General features: G+C 45.2%; 1 protein-coding gene across 1 annotated transcript in view; it reads right to left on the bottom strand.

The window, feature by feature from the left end:
* The window catches only part of LOC136680213 (arf-GAP with coiled-coil, ANK repeat and PH domain-containing protein 2-like), a gene marked incomplete at its 3' end in the record, with an annotated part of 33,921 nt that extends 18,008 nt beyond the window's left edge, over positions 1-15,913 (bottom strand). The window contains exons 1-7 of the mRNA XM_066658558.1: positions 15,846-15,913; positions 13,113-13,232; positions 11,178-11,231; positions 10,311-10,369; positions 7,223-7,406; positions 3,235-3,279; positions 1,676-1,771 (exon numbers count right to left, since the gene is read on the bottom strand). Of these exons, the coding sequence (XP_066514655.1) occupies positions 1,676-1,771; positions 3,235-3,279; positions 7,223-7,406; positions 10,311-10,369; positions 11,178-11,231; positions 13,113-13,211 (537 nt within the window). The remainder of the gene's footprint in view (positions 1-1,675; positions 1,772-3,234; positions 3,280-7,222; positions 7,407-10,310; positions 10,370-11,177; positions 11,232-13,112; positions 13,233-15,845) is intronic.
* Between the last annotated feature and the right edge of the window lie 528 nt (positions 15,914-16,441).

The raw sequence follows: 16,441 nt of genomic DNA, 5'->3' as shown, positions 1-16,441 counted from the left end.
AAAATCCTCAGTGACAGAAATAACAGAGATCAACAATCAGCCACAAGATTAAAACCACTGACACGAGGAGTGAATAACACTGATGATGTGGTTACAATGGACCTTGGAAACCCACTGATCCCATCGTCGATTTTTCCTGAGACCCCAGGAATACCCCCATCACTCTTAGTTCGAGGAAATGATTGGTTCTGGTACTGTTTCAAAAATGGCCTCAGTGCCTAAGGTTCTCAAACACACATTTCATCACTGTCCAATGACAAACCTGTATATTCATGTGTGTGGATGTTTAGTTTATTACATCACTGTAGAACACAGCAGCTGTCCTTCACACATCTCATGATGAATGGACCAATAGAAATGCCCCCAAATTACTCTGAATAAAACGTTTTATTTGACTTCCATTTGAAGTTAAGAAGGTTTTTTCTTCTCCTGTAGAGTTACTGTTTTAGAGATGAATGTTTATCTTTAGACACGACGATAACCAACGCAACCTGCAACGATCCACAAATAATAAAGATCACTCATTATTAAACCCTTCTGAAGGACATTTCTTAAACCTTAACCTTCACTAAAGGCTTCCTTCCCTCACTGAATCACTAGGGGTTCTTATATTTTCATATTTCAGATGTTTTATGTCTAAATAACGTCAGCTTGGGAAGAGACTAGGGTTCAGGACCCAGCTCAGACAGGAACACCACACTCCTAGCACTGCATTAACCTACATCTGAAACATGAGTAAATTAATAAGTTGCACTGGATAGAAATATCTGGCAACCATCACAGACATAAATGGAAACGAAAGACTAATTTCACAGGATTTCACGGACGTAACCGACCTGTTGGCAGCTCCTCCACGCTCGTCTACAAAGCCGCTCCAGCTTCTGAAGCTTCATGATTGAATATCCAAAAAACACACACACACAATCCTGGGTTCCACACACACTCCTGATCCTCTCCTCGCTCTACACACACTGCCAGTCCAAGTCTAGCTCCCTGACTGAAGCCCTGCCGTCTTTACTCTCCTCTGGGAAAACCCTGCCATTCCTCCACTTCCTCTTTCCACCACTGGTCACACGCTGGCATGGACTTTTTTTTTTTTTGCCTCGGCTCAGTCACGTTCCTCCAGAAGCTCAGCAACCCCAGGGGCCTCTGGGGGCCAAGCTCTCTCCTCGTGACCACAGCCGGATGAAAAAGGAAAGTGGAACAACGACACGACCCCATCACCCACTGTGTAAACAGCAGACCGTGTTCACACGCTACATCTTCACATAGGGTTTCTTTTGGAATAAAAGGGTGTTAATGGGGAGTTTATTCTCATTTGATGCAGAAATATGTAAGAGGGCTTTACAACAGGTGCTGGAACATTGCTGTGAAAATCTGATGGCAGAGAGAGATGCTTGACTGTGGGTATGACTCATTTGCAGCTCTCCAGAGTGTCTCCTCCTATTGGCACACATTCTTTTCACTTTACAATACTTTGCAGTGAATTTACACATTTCTGACTATTTCTAGTAGTTAGTGCATAACTTTAATATTGATACATATAAGTGTTGTTATATTGATATTAATGCTCTATCGATTCTACGTGTGTAATTCTAATAAAATACCTCGCAGCCCTCTTTAATCACCTAATGATCACCTAAATAATCATTAGTAACAGAGTTTAAGAATGTACCTGTCCTCCAAGCAGCTTCATCAGCGGCTGGAGCTCACTGAACAGATCATAGCCCTGATGGAAGAACGTCAGGTGGGCGTACATGAAGGACAGCATCTACAAAGAGACACACACAGGCATGAAATCATGCTGGAACAGATCTATAAATGAATATGCCTTTATTAAAGGTGCAATAGGCAATTTCACTATGTTTTCTGTGGCTTAATCATTCATTTTAACAATGGCATCAGCCCAAGTGCTTTCTTTTCCAGAGTAAATCTGTCTGAAAAATGCAGTCTTGAGTGCAGTGCCTGTCTGTGTTGTTGTAGTTCACCTACCTATCCACCAGAGGTCGCACATAAGAAATACTGAGAGATGCACTAGAGCATTAGTCAAAATTAAAGACACGTGTCCTCCAGTGGCAAAGAAGGTAAACGACGACACAAACAGTCACCTCGGATCCCGAGGGCAGTTTCTAAACAGATTTAAAGCTGGAAAATCATTACAGAATTCAACTGTTGTGATGTGGTCACAGTTGTGCAGATATGGAGTACTTTACAATGACTCAGGGTCGCGGTGGGTCCAGAGCCTACCTTGAATCATTGGGCGCAAAGCAGGAATACACCCTGGAGGGGGTGCCAGTCCTTCACAGGGCAACACACACTCACACATTCACTCACACTCTCACACCTACGGACACTTTTGAGTCGCCAATCCACCTACCAACGTGTGTTTTTGGAGCGTGGGAGGAAACCAGAGCACCCAGAGGAAACCCACGCGGACACAGAGAGAACACACCACACTCCTCACAGACAGTCACCCGGAGGAAACCCACGCAGACACAGAGAGAACACACCACACTCCTCACAGACAGTCACCCGGAGGAAACCCACACAGACACAGGGAGAACACACCACACTCCTCACAGACAGTCACCCAGAGGAAACCCACGCAGACACAGAGAGAACACACCACACTCCTCACCCGGAGGAAACCCACGCAGACACAGAGAGAACACACCACACTCCTCACAGACAGTCACCCGGAGGAAACCCACTCAGACACAGAGAGAACACACCACACTCCTCACAGACAGTCACCCGGAGGAAACCCACTCAGACACAGAGAGAACACACCACACTCCTCACAGACAGTCACCCGGAGGAAACCCACGCAGACACAGAGAGAACACACCACACTCCTCACCCGGAGGAAACCCACGCAGACACAGAGAGAACACACCACACTCCTCACAGACAGTCACTCGGAGGAAACCCACTCAGACACAGAGAGAACACACCACACTCCTCACAGACAGTCACTCGGAGGAAACCCACTCAGACACAGAGAGAACACACCACACTCCTCACAGACAGTCACCCGGAGCGGGAATCAAACCCACAAACTCCAGGCCCCTGGAGCTGTGTGACTGCGACACCTACCTCCTGCGCCACCGTGCCGCCCTCGTTTTTAAATCACATTCTTCATATTTTACAGTGTGTTTGTGCGATTTAGGAAATTAAATGTAAATGAAATATTGCACCTTTAATAATTTAAACCCAACCCATACGTGTACTCACTGATTTGAGGATTTCTGATCTTCTCTTGGACTGCAGAACATTAATCTGTAAGGAGAGAGACACTGTTTTAAATGTCTGTAGATAAAGGTCAGAAAGTGTCTGGAAAAACCTTCGCTTTCTACAGAGAAAGTGAAGAAAAAGTGCAAACATCCCCTAAGCGTCAAAACTGAAACCGTTCATGACCAACGTGAGAGAAATACAGGGGAAATCTGAAACATTAATGACATCAACATCAAGTGGCTGAATCACCTGACTCCAACAGTTGGCTGTAGGTTTGAAAAGGACTCACTTTAAGGAAACCTGAATTTCCCTGACGTATTTTAATAGCATTAAATGTTTATTGTCCGACTCAATTAGAGATTTCACAAAAATGAAGCATGTCTACATTTACGTACAAATGGTTACAGCAGTACAGCCCCCTCCCCACAACCAGAGGCTGATGATTTAAGGAAAAATCCATAATATTTCAACCTGCATCGCTCTGAAAACAGGTCAGCCAATCAAAACAGAGCTCATTTACATATATCAGCCCTAAACACACTATCTATTTTATCTTAAGGAGTACAGAAGGAGATACAGAGGGGTTTGGAGTGTAAAACCTCACACACGTCATGAGTGTGGCTCGAGGGAAACGGGGCCCTGAGATGAAAGAGAATGAGGAAGAGGACAAGGGTCTTTGAAAGGTTCTGAGTCTGGATCCTTCTGTGATTCCCCACAGAATAAAACAGTCTGTAGAAACTAAATCAGATCAGCATCTTTCACACACCGCAACAGAAACTGCAGTTCCTCAGTCATCCCACACACACACACACACACACACACACACACACACACACACACCTCTGATCATGTGCAACCATGTGCATCACTACAGCAGTTTTATTCCTGCCTTGTTCATTTATATTTAGACAGACAGACAGACAGATCGTTTTCAGTTCATCTCTCCATTTATTGATCTGCTGATTTGTTTGTCAACCGTATCTTTCTTTTATCCATTTACAATTCTATCTATCTATCTATCTATCTATCTAATACTGTTGTACTGTATTTCAGCCACCAGGGGGCACGAGTGAGTGTATTTACAGCTCTAAGCCCCATGTCCTCTTCAGTGGAGAGGAGTGGAGATGAAGCTCTTCTGAGGAAGCTGCACTAATTAACTCCACACTCTCTTCCACACCATCAGAGCACGAGGCAATTAGAGAAAATAACTAAGACTTACAGCTGCTTCTGTAAAAACACACAGCCGTGAACTGAACACACACACACACACACACAGTCCAGCACTGAACACACACACACACACACACACACACAGTCCAGCACTGAACACACACACACACACACACACACACACACAGTCCAGCACTGAACACACACACACACACACACACACACACAGTCCAGCACTGAACACACACACACACACACACACAGTCCAGCACTGAACACACACACACACTGTCCAGCACTGAACACACACACACACACTGTCCAGCACTGAACACACACACTGTCCAGCACTGAACACACACACACACACAGTCCAGCACTGAACACACACAGTCCAGCACTGAACACACACACACACACACACACAGTCCAGCACTGAACACACACACACACACACAGTCCAGCACTGAACACACACACACACACACAGTCCAGCACTGAACACACACACACACACAGTCCAGCACTGAACACACACACACACACAGTCCAGCACTGAACACACACACAGTCCAGCACTGAACACACACACACACACACAGTCCAGCACTGAACACACACACAGTCCAGCACTGAACACACACACACACACACAGTCCAGCACTGAAAACACACACACACACAGTCCAGCACTGAACACACACACACACACACACACATAGTCCAGCACTGAACACACACACACACACATAGTCCAGCACTGAACACACACACACACACACATAGTCCAGCACTGAACACGCATGCACGCACACACACACACACACACACACACACACACACACACACACACACACACTCTCACCCAGTCACACACACAATCTCCTGCTCTGTCTGCGGTCCCCTCCCTCTGTGTTCTATCTACATTACATTACTACAGCCTCATGCATCTTTAAAAGGAGGTCAAATTAAATGTTCTGTGTGTTCAATACGGTTTGAAGCAGCCTAGAGACATCTGTGGTTTTTTCCACTTTGTGGAGTTCCTGTACCCCTAACCCCCGTGAATGTGGAGGAAAAAGAAGCATTGTTTTAATGCGGTTGAGCCTCTTCCTCCTCTGAGTCATCAATCTATGATCCATTGCCCAACGCTGAGCTCATGGGTGGATCAGCCGCCTGGAGTCAGTTGAGATTTTCAGCTGAGACATCAAAGAAGCAATGCGTCTATTAAAACATAGACATAACTCCATATTTATTCAGTAGGTTTTAGAAGTGTTCACAGCATCTAAAGAGACACACACTCCTCCTTAAGAGTAAACTGATACCAAAGGGAACTGGAGATTATGAACACACTAAATCTGTTTATGTCCACAGTTGTAGTTCATGCAAACTCCACCCGTTAGCTAAGAATCCCCCAATCACACGACGCTAAAGAGGTGAAAACTACACTCACGTCCTCTGAGAAATGTTCTGAAATGAAGAAGAGAGGAAGAGAGAGAAGGAGAGAGACAGAGGGAGAGAGAGAGGGGGAGAGAGACAGAGAGGAAGAGAAAGAGAGGAAGAGAAAGAGAGGGAGAGAGACAGAGAGGGAGAGAGACAGAGAGGGAGAGAGACAGAGAGGGAGAGAGACAGAGGGAGAGAGACAGAGAGGAAGAGAGAGAGAGGGAGAGAGGAAGAGACAGAGAGAAAGAGAGAGGGAGAGAGACAGAGAGGAAGAGAGAGGGAGAGAGAGAGAGAGAGAGGAAGAGAGAGGGAGAGAGAGGAAGAGAGAGAGAGGAAGAGAGAGAGAGAGAGAGAGAGAGACAGAGAGGAAGAGAGAGAGGGAGAGAGACAGAGAGGAAGAGAGAGAGGGGGAGAGAGACAGAGAGGAAGAGAAAGAGAGGGAGAGAGACAGAGAGGGAGAGAGAGAGAGAGGAAGAGAGAGAGAGGGAGAGAGACAGAGGGAGAGAGAGAGGGAGAGAGACAGAGAGGAAGAGAAAGAGGAAGAGAAAGAGAGGGAGAGAGACAGAGAGGGAGAGAAAGAGAGGGAGAGAGACAGAGGGAGAAAGAGAGGGAGAGAGACAGAGAGGAAGAGAAAGAGAGGAAGAGAAAGAGAGGGAGAGAGAGAGAGGGAGAGAGACAGAGGGAGAGAGACAGAGGGAGAGAGACAGAGGGAGAGAGACAGAGGGAGAGAGACAGAGAGGAAGAGAAAGAGAGGAAGAGAAAGAGAGGGAGAGAGACAGAGAGGGAGAGAGACAGAGGAAGAGAGAGAGAGGGAGAGAGAGAGAGGAAGAGAGAGAGAGGGAGAGACAGAGAGGAAGAGAGAGGGAGAGAGACAGAGAGGAAGAGAGAGAGGGAGAGAGAGAGAGAGGAAGAGAGAGAGAGGGAGAGAGAGAGAGAGAGAGAGAGAGAGAGAGAGAGAGGAAGAAAGAGAGGGAGAGAGACAGAGGAAGAGAGAGGGGGAGAGAGAGAGGGAGAGAGACAGAGAGGAAGAGAAAGAGAGGGAGAGATACAGAGAGGGAGAGAGAGGAAGAGAGAGAGAGGGAGAGAGACAGAGAGGAAGAGAGAGAGAGACAGAGAGACAGAGAGGAAGAGAAAGAGAGGGAGAGAGACAGAGAGGAAGCGAGAGAGAGGGAGAGAGACAGAGAGGAAGCGAGAGAGAGGGAGAGAGACAGAGAGGAAGAGAGAGAGAGGGAGAGAGACAGAGAGGAAGAGAGAGAGAGGGAGAACTATAATATTTTTCGGACTCCTGGTAACGTCTGGCTGGAGTACCAAGCCAAGGGTGTCCAAACGTTTTAACTCTTTCTCTTGTTGTGCCAAATTCCCATTTCCCAGCTCTGACCTGGAGGACGTAGTCGAGGACGATGTGACGGAAGCACTTGCGAGTCGCTGTGAGGATGTAGGTGGCCTCCTCCACTTCGTGCTGCTTGTTTCTCGGAGCCTGAGCGTTCCTGATCAGAGCAGCTTCCTTCTCCTCGCTCACTTTATCAAACTGCTTCTTGGACTCTTTAAATCTCCGCAGGTCCCTGAGGGGCACAGGAAAGCAGCTCAGATCCTTGCTCTGTGTTAAAAAAAAATATGCTCCAAAACACGAGTGACTTCAGTTGTGTGGAGGTGGTTTAGAAAATATCAATATTCTAAATATATTTAAACAATGTCAGACTCTTGGTAAGTTACGGTTCTTTACAAAGTAAACAAATGTTTACACCTTTATTTGTTGTTTCCTCTGAAACTGTTAGATTTGTATTAAAGTAAAATGTAATTAACTAATAATTAAATATAATTCATATTAATATAATTCATATAATATTTATTTCATTGCAATAGTGTGTTCTTGAAATTAATTAAATTATTTTCACTGGTTTTTCATATCACCAAAGAATACTGTGATTACCAAAATACACTGAAATATAGTAGTATTATTTTAGGGCCATATTGCCCACCCCTAACAAACACACACACACATACAGAGGAAACCCACGCAGACACAGGGAGAACACACCACACTCCTCACAGACAGTCAACCGGAGGAAACCCACGCAGACACAGGAAGAACACACCACACTCTTCACAGACAGTCACCCGGAGGAAACCCACGCAGACACAGGGAGAACACACCACACTCCTCACAGACAGTCACCCGGAGGAAACCCACGCAGACACAGGGAGAACACACCACACTCCTCACAGGCAGTCACCCGGAGGAAACCCACGCAGACACAGAGAGAACACACCACACTCCTCGCAGACAGTCAACCAGAGGAAACCCATGCAGACACAGAGAGAACACACCATACTCCTCACAGACAGTCAACCGGAGGAAACCCACGCAGACACAGAGAGAACACACCACACTCCTCACAGACAGTCACCCGGAGGAAACCCACGCAGACACAGGGAGAACACACCACACTCCTCACAGACAGTCACCCGGAGGAAACCCACGCAGACACAGGGAGAACACACCACATTCCTCACAGACAGTCACCCGGAGGAAACCCACGCAGACACAGAGAGAACACACCACACTCCTCACAGACAGTCACCCGGAGGAAACCCACGCAGACACAGAGAGAACACACCACACTCCTCACAGACAGTCACCCGGAGGAAACCCACGCAGACACAGGGAGAACACACCACACTCCTCACAGACAGTCACCCGGAGGAAACCCACGCAGACACAGGGAGAACACACCACACTCCTCACAGACAGTCACCCGGAAGAAACCCACGCAGACATAGGGAGAACAAACCACACTCCTCACAGGCAGTCACCCGGAGGTAACCCACGCAGACACAGAGAGAACACACCACACTCCTCGCAGACAGTCAACCAGAGGAAACCCATGCAGACACAGAGAGAACACACCATACTCCTCACAGACAGTCAACCGGAGGAAACCCACGCAGACACAGAGAGAACACACCACACTCCTCACAGACAGTCACCCGGAGGAAACCCACGCAGACACAGAGAGAACACACCACACTCCTCACAGACAGTCACCCGGAGGAAACCCACGCAGACACAGGGAGAACACACCACATTCCTCACAGACAGTCACCCGGAGGAAACCCACGCAGACACAGAGAGAACACACCACACTCCTCACAGACAGTCACCCGGAGGAAACCCACGCAGACACAGAGAGAACACACCACACTCCTCACAGACAGTCACCCGGAGGAAACCCACGCAGACACAGGGAGAACACACCACACTCCTCACAGACAGTCATTATTTATTCCTACGCTTTATTTTATTTATGAAAAATTTAGTTTTAATGTTCATACCCCTTGGAGCAGTCATTTCCACATTTGACTGTATTTTTAAACCACTACAAATGCACATGTGACAAATAAATCCCCTGAATCATAAATCTTGAATCTACAGTGCTATATTAGAGCTGAGCAAAAATATCAAATATACTTCCACTTCTTCCACAAACAGATTTCAACCAAGTCTTTGTGTCTGTGTCTTCATTTCTGCACTGGAGTGACGAGGCTAACGCAGCTAGCAAGTAATGGAAGCTTATATCAGTCAGAGTCACACAGCTGGAAATGGGTTTTGATGAAGTAAATAACATGATGTAGGTACTCACACATTCTTCAAATGCTACTAATACGACCACATGGGGGAGTGGCAGTAAAACCACAGGACGCTGTACCACATCACAGTGTTACAGTGAAGACAGAGCCCTGAGATGCTGTTGACAGCGTTATTAGAATTTAAAACGTAGCGACCAGGACTCATGGAGATCTCACTGAATATCACTGCTTTCATTCAAAATAAATATGCACTCACTCAGAGTTGTGCTGCTCGTACTCAGATTTTCAAGTCATTTTATTTATTTTACTCAGATACAGACTACAGTTAAAATCAGTTTCCGCCGCCGAACCTAGCTAACCCGCTGCGCTCTTCTCACCAAACGAAAACAAGAAGTGGGACAGTAACAACTTTATTGGTCGAGAACCGTAGCCCTTTTTGACTTGCTGTGGACTTGTGTGGAAACTAGAAATGAGCGAGCATCACTAATTTGTTGTTTTATCCCACACAAGCTCTGCTTTAACTTGGCAGTAAATAAAAGTGAGTTTTGTCTGTAATTTTGTCCCTGTTCATAAACAGCTAAGTGTCATACAGTGACCGTCCCCACATTAGTACAAAAATACATAGTAAACACAGCGTTAATTGGAGAAGTATAAGCTTCCATCACTTCCAGTAACTCTGACATAAAAGTAAAGAGCTAACATCAAACGCAAAATAAAAATATCTTGGCTGATGCTCCACATTAGGCCTGAAGAGGAGGGAGAGCTGTGTTCATTTGAGAGAAACCTATGGCTGTTACTCGCAGTTTACTGGAATATTACTGGAATATTACTGGAATATTACTTGAATATTACAGCAGGGTGCCAGTGCAACCACTTACTCTTTCACAAACGTCTGCAGTTGTGACTTTATTGAGCGCTGTGCCTGGTCAAATAAAATCTGCAAAGGGAAAGAATGAGGTCAGTGCAGCGTGTCAGTACGAGACATAAACAACATTTACAATCACTGAATCACTGCGGCTCACAGACAGAGTTAATCTGGGAACGAACGATGCCCGACTCGGCCAACGACCAGCGTCAGGAATGTGTGGTCGGTCAGGGCTGGGGCCGAATAAGAGAGAGAGTGTGTGTTTGTCCGTTTGTTTGCGTGCTATGTACGAATAACCACACTGCTCTTTAAGATCATGTGCTCCTTTCTGTTAAATGTGTACTTTCACCACAGGTCAGCTGACTCTGAACACTGACTCACGGCTTTCACCAACAGACTCAGCACACACTGGTGTATGGGGACTGTGAGATATATAGCATTGGTTGTGTAAACCCAGTATGTCCTTTAAAGCTTAAATCTGAGCAGCCTTTTTTATGTGTTTATATCTTTTTGGCACATTAGCAATGCAATATTTACAGCTGTATACAGTTCAATAATGAACTTGAAAACACACAGCCACGTAATGCACTGCTCAGAGCTTCTCTTTCCTAATTCTTCTGTGGAGTGTTTTTAGGCATTTTTTCCATTTATCCTCCTTTTCAAATGACTCCAGTTATTTTTCCTGGAGAATCTTCAGCACTAGGAAGGTTTCTGCTTCCAGTGAGGGACAAATACCCTTATACCTTTATAAACACAGTTCTAACACTAGAAATATGTGTATTTCTCTTTAAAGCAAGAAACTGTGGAGTGAAATCACACACACACACACACACACACACACGTCACCACATTCCAGCACAGTTGGCTGTAGTTCTCTTACTGTATGATAGTTGATCATTTCTTGCAGGCTCTCTGCGAACTTAGTGAGACTGGACTGTGGAGGGAGATAAACACAAACACGTGTTAGAAGTCACACAAACGTTTGAGGACAGGTTTACAGTCACATGGTGTATTTAACTGAAAGCTGTTCAGACTGAAAAGGAGTTGAGAAGAAGAGAAGAGATGTATCTCACTTTTTGGAAATGTTACCCCCTTGTTTTGATGCGAGCATTCATCAGAACTCAATCCCAAACCATGTATAAACATCACTGTCTGAACACAGCCTGTTATCTTCAAAATGGTGACTTTACAGTCGAAGAAAAACATTTTTTAAACATGTGTGCTGTAAATATATCAGTAAAACAGTGAAGAGATGAAAGTATTAGTAGCTGATGTGATGATGAGCAGCGCTGTACGTCCAGGGATGAGTCAAATCACTAGGAAACACCACAAAGGCCTTGAAATCTTCTTGAAGACGTTAAGGAAATGCTTGTGTAGGTTCTGCTGGTTTACACAACTCAGCAACAATGGATCACAGTCACAATGGAGCTTTCACAGCAAAGGCATTCTTTCTCAACACAGCATCTCAGGGGACACAGAGAGTCGGGGAAATACAGCGTCAGGAACGCAGCAGACAGCTGTGCGCAAATGTCAAACGCTAACACGCAACATCTGTTCTCCCCAGAGCTGCACACTATGGACGGGTTTCTGTGCTGTGGTTATGGTGATGTATATTGATGACTACAACATACACTGCATTAATACAATAGTGAGTCTTTGGTGAGGATATGGGCCCAGACTCACTAAGCTAATGGTTATGAGCGTCTATCCTCGTCGCCTCTCGTCTGCTGTAAACGTTTACATTAAAACACACCACAGAGGCCACAGCTGATCGACACAAACAAACGTAACTCTCTGCAGAAGGAGCTGCTCGCTCTCAAACTGTAAAATATACAAAATAAAAATAAACTTTGTGTAAATCACAGTAAACAACATGGCGTTGGGTTACAGATGATGTCATAAGGGCATGCTACTGCTTTATTTACAGTGTCAGACCATTTTCACAGCTCAGTCAAAAAAAATAAACATGTTCTCACTAAGAATCACACTATTTCCCCAAGGCACATGAAGTGGGCAGCCGGGGCCTTAAAGCAACAATGTGTAAGGTTTGGTATTTTACATTTTACTACTGAGCACCCCCTCCCACACACACACACACACACACACACACACAGTTGCAGTGTGTAATCCATGTTTACATCACTGTCCTGAAATCATGGGGGAGTGTCTATGATTGTGGGTAATGGTGGCTCTCCCTGGTTGTTTACATTCAGAAGCTAAGCATCTTTTAAGGTGGAATGGTGTGATTGAGGGAGAATAATGACTGTTGTTTGTACGTGGCTGAATGTAACGTGTCTAAGTTTTTATTAACTGTATGAATTACCACAGAAATTCATTGGTAACTCAGGTTGTTCAGTTTTGTAGCACTTTCGGCAACGCAGATAGCTGATATTTCCACTTTAAGTGATCCAAAACAGCAAAAATGAGTCAGTGTTAGCCCTCTATGGAGCAGGAATAGAGCAACATCCTCTTCTCGGTTCATGTTTTTTAACATTTGGAGTTCTCTCCATTGACTAAAATACTCCAGATGCAGAGAGAGAGAGAGAGAGAGAGAGAGAGAGAAAGAAAGGGACAGAGAGAGACAGAGAGAAAAAGTGAGAGAGGAAAAGAGAGAGAGACAGAGAGAGAGAGAGAGAGAGAGAGAGAGGAAAAGAGAGAGAGAGAAAGAAAGAGAGAGAGAGAGAGAGGGGAAAAGAAAGAGAGAGAGAGAGAGAGAGAGAGAGAGAGAGAGACAGAGAGAGAGAGAGAGAGAAAGAGAGAGAGACAGAGAGAGAGAGAGAGAGAGAGAGAGAGAGAGACCTGCAAGGTCACTCACCTCGATGACCTCATCACTAGCAGACTGCTGCGCTAGCTCCCGGATGCCACTCACAAACTGCCTGTTCGCCGAGGTGTAGGCTTTTCCAGCGTCGATCATTCCGATGCACAGCTTCACCAGCTGCAGCACACACAGACACAAGAGGAGGAGGAATAACAAAATATGATCAGAGGCATTACACAAGAGGAAACTTTACACTGCTGGAAAAATGAATGGGAATGAATGGGAATGAATGGGAACAGCAGGTAATGCAAAACACGGAGTCTGTTTACAGGGAAAGTCCCACCTTCAGGTCTTAGAGCTGGAAAATCCATACAAGGGAAAAGATCTTTGTAATTATTGAGATATGTGCATTTATTGTCAAACGTCACGTTTTTTAAACATTACTCGGGCTTTAATTTGGGGTATTTTTGTTTGTTTTTCCTGAGATTGGTGCTCCACAGTCAACTAAAACAAATAGCCCACGATGATAAGAGCTTCTTCTATTTTCTGCTCATTTGAATTATTCTGTTTCTATGGGAGGGCGGCGCAGCAGGTAGGTGTCGCAGTCACACAGCTCCAGGGACCTGGAGGTTGTGGGTTCGATTCCCGCTCCGGGTGACTGTCTGTGAGGAGTGTGGTGTGTTCTCCCTGTGTCTGCGTGGGTTTCCTCCGGGTGACTGTCTGTGAGGAGTGTGGTGTGTTCTCTCTGTGTCTGCGTGGGTTTCCTCCGGGTGACTGTCTGTGAGGAGTGTGGTGTGTTCTCTCTGTGTCTGCGTGGGTTTCCTCCGGGTGCTCCGGTTTCCTCCCACAGTCCAAAAACACACGTTGGTAGGTAGATTGGTGACTCAAAAGTGTCTTTAGGTGTGAGTGTGTGAGCGAGTGTGTGGACTGGCGCCCCCTCCAGGGTGTATTCCCGCCTTGCACCCAATGATTCCAGGTAGGCTCTGGACCCACAGTGACCCTGAATTGGATAAGCAGTTACAGACAATGAATGAATGAATGAATGAATGAATGTTTCTATGGGAGATAAATCCTACCAAACCTAAAAATGAAATTAAATAACTTCATTTACACCTTCAGTTTTCACTCAAGCAGGGGTCAGAACTGACAACATTAAAATGAACATTAAAATAAGCGTTTTCTCGTTTCATTTTCGAAACTCTGCTGGTGTTTCAGGGTCAAATCTAAAATAAAAACAGCTAAAAAGCTTTGCTTTTTCTTCATGAACTGCATAATAAGAGTCAAACTGAAAATGAGAATGAAAAATGGATAAACTACTGCCTCAAACCTCTGGTTTAATGTTATCAGGCTCCAGGGAAAAACAGCGGGGTACTGTCATCTCTAACCTGAAAGAGCGTGCTCAGTGAGGACAGAAATACGTAAATGTGTAAATCTGATTATTCACCACACTCTGAGCAGGTTTTGTTTGGGCTCTGCAGCTCTGATGTGTGTGTGTAAGGGAGATGTGTTGGCTTTTTCTGACAGTTATGTCTGCACAGAGTTTAGATTTGCTGGGCTCTTGAACGCCTGAGAGAATATCCTTCCTCAGAGAGAGGGGGAAGTGACAGCAGTACGGCGTGAGTCACTTAGGGTGGGACTCAAAATACTCTAACAATGACCTGAAGGGTATTTCACAAAGCAGGATCTCTCAGTAAAGCTGTAAAAAGTGGCTCCAAATGTGGGTCGTCCAGTGAAGAGTGTGCTTTACTTGTTCTCTTACAGGACAGGACTGGGATCGATGGGAAATTCCTGCCTGATGTACTTCCTCTCTGTCCGATTTTCCCTACCTTCCATTCACGCCACACTTTTACCCGAATTCAAACTGGAAACTGAGCAGGAAGGAGTTTAAAATGAACACAGAGTTGGAGCGGAAATCTGAATCAAACTAAAACTGAGCTCTACCTGGATCAGAAACAGTACATTACACAGAAAATAATCTTCACAGCTGACGTGCAAACACAAGTAAATCTGTCAGTGGGTAAAACAGCGCCCTCTACATCACAGAACACAAAGCTGAACGTTCGTGAGGCTTTAGTTAAAGGGGAACTATCACGAAGCATTAGCACATTCATTTTATATAAAACACCCCAGTTATCTCCATCTGTCACCTGTCATTTGTGTTGCGTGTTCACGTCATAGACCTGGACCTGTGTGAGAGCATAATAATAATAAAGTACTGATTAAACATGAAGCAAACGAGTGAATGGAGAAGACAGTAACGTGTATCAGCTCCTTGCCCCTCTGTGATGGTTTACACAAAGCCTCGCTGTCAGCAGGAGCCGTGACCGGTCGTGCTGTGAAAACAAGGTAAGAAAGGTGCTGTCTTGTTTGATCCTTCTGGTATTTTGACCAAAGCTTGTCACAGAACCAAAGCATGTGTTCAGAACTGTGTTGACTGTGAAAAGAGGGGTATAACGTTAAAGGAAAATATTATGGCCTGAGCAGTCAGCCCTTATCCCTGGGAGCTACATTCCAGGACTGTCCACAAATGTCTGAAACTGCAGATAATACGACCCCCATGTATAATGTTTTTTCACCATGCGGGTGGAGGATATAGCGTGAATACACAGGGCAAAGGTGATTCATGGGCTGAGCGTGACGGTGTGAGATGATATCACACTAATCACAACGGTGCACTGTTTAAAGCTTTTTCATTATTTATTTATTGATAGGGAGGGTTCACTGTACGGTATCCTGTGTGTCCCCACAGTTATTGCAGAAGAAAGTGGATGGTGGTGTCCCTGAGCCTACCTTGTCCAGCTTGGACTCCAACTCACAGACATCTCCTTCCACCTCCTCAATAGTGGCCCTGTGTTGGAGAAAAAACACACTGCATTATTTTCAGGCTGCAATAAGTTACATACAGCATCAGTCAGAGGTTGACATTGGACATCTTCATCTACAACACATTACTGCGTGAATCTTTTACATACAACTACTATAAACTACAAAGTAGAAGCAGCTTGAGAGATTAAGGGTGTGCAAATCTTCATCAAAGACAAAAGGCGGGCTTCTCCTAAGGCCCTATCTCCTGTCACTCAGCCTTACGTTAGCCAATGAGAGCATCTGTTAGCTGATATAACAGACCTGAGAGCAGTGCTGGGCGATGTGAGCACAAATCAATATCACGATTTATTGTACATTTTACCACGATTGCGATTAATAAATGATTATTTTGTGTTTGTGTTTATGACCCTCACAGTTCAGTGACGAGGCTTGTGCTGTGAATATGCTCCAGTGTGAAAGCTGGGATATTTCTGAGAGCTGGTTCCTCTCTTGTTTTCTGAGCTCTGTTTATATTCAGTGTGTGATTGTGCTTTGGCTGAAACTGTTTTTTCTCAGTGTTT

The sequence above is a fragment of the Hoplias malabaricus genome, unplaced genomic scaffold, assembly GCF_029633855.1.
Source record: "Hoplias malabaricus isolate fHopMal1 unplaced genomic scaffold, fHopMal1.hap1 scaffold_275, whole genome shotgun sequence".
In the NCBI taxonomy this organism is placed as follows: Eukaryota; Metazoa; Chordata; class Actinopteri; order Characiformes; family Erythrinidae; genus Hoplias; species Hoplias malabaricus.
The sequence above is the reverse complement of the archived record's forward strand: the minus strand, read 5'-3'. Positions and strand labels throughout refer to the sequence as shown.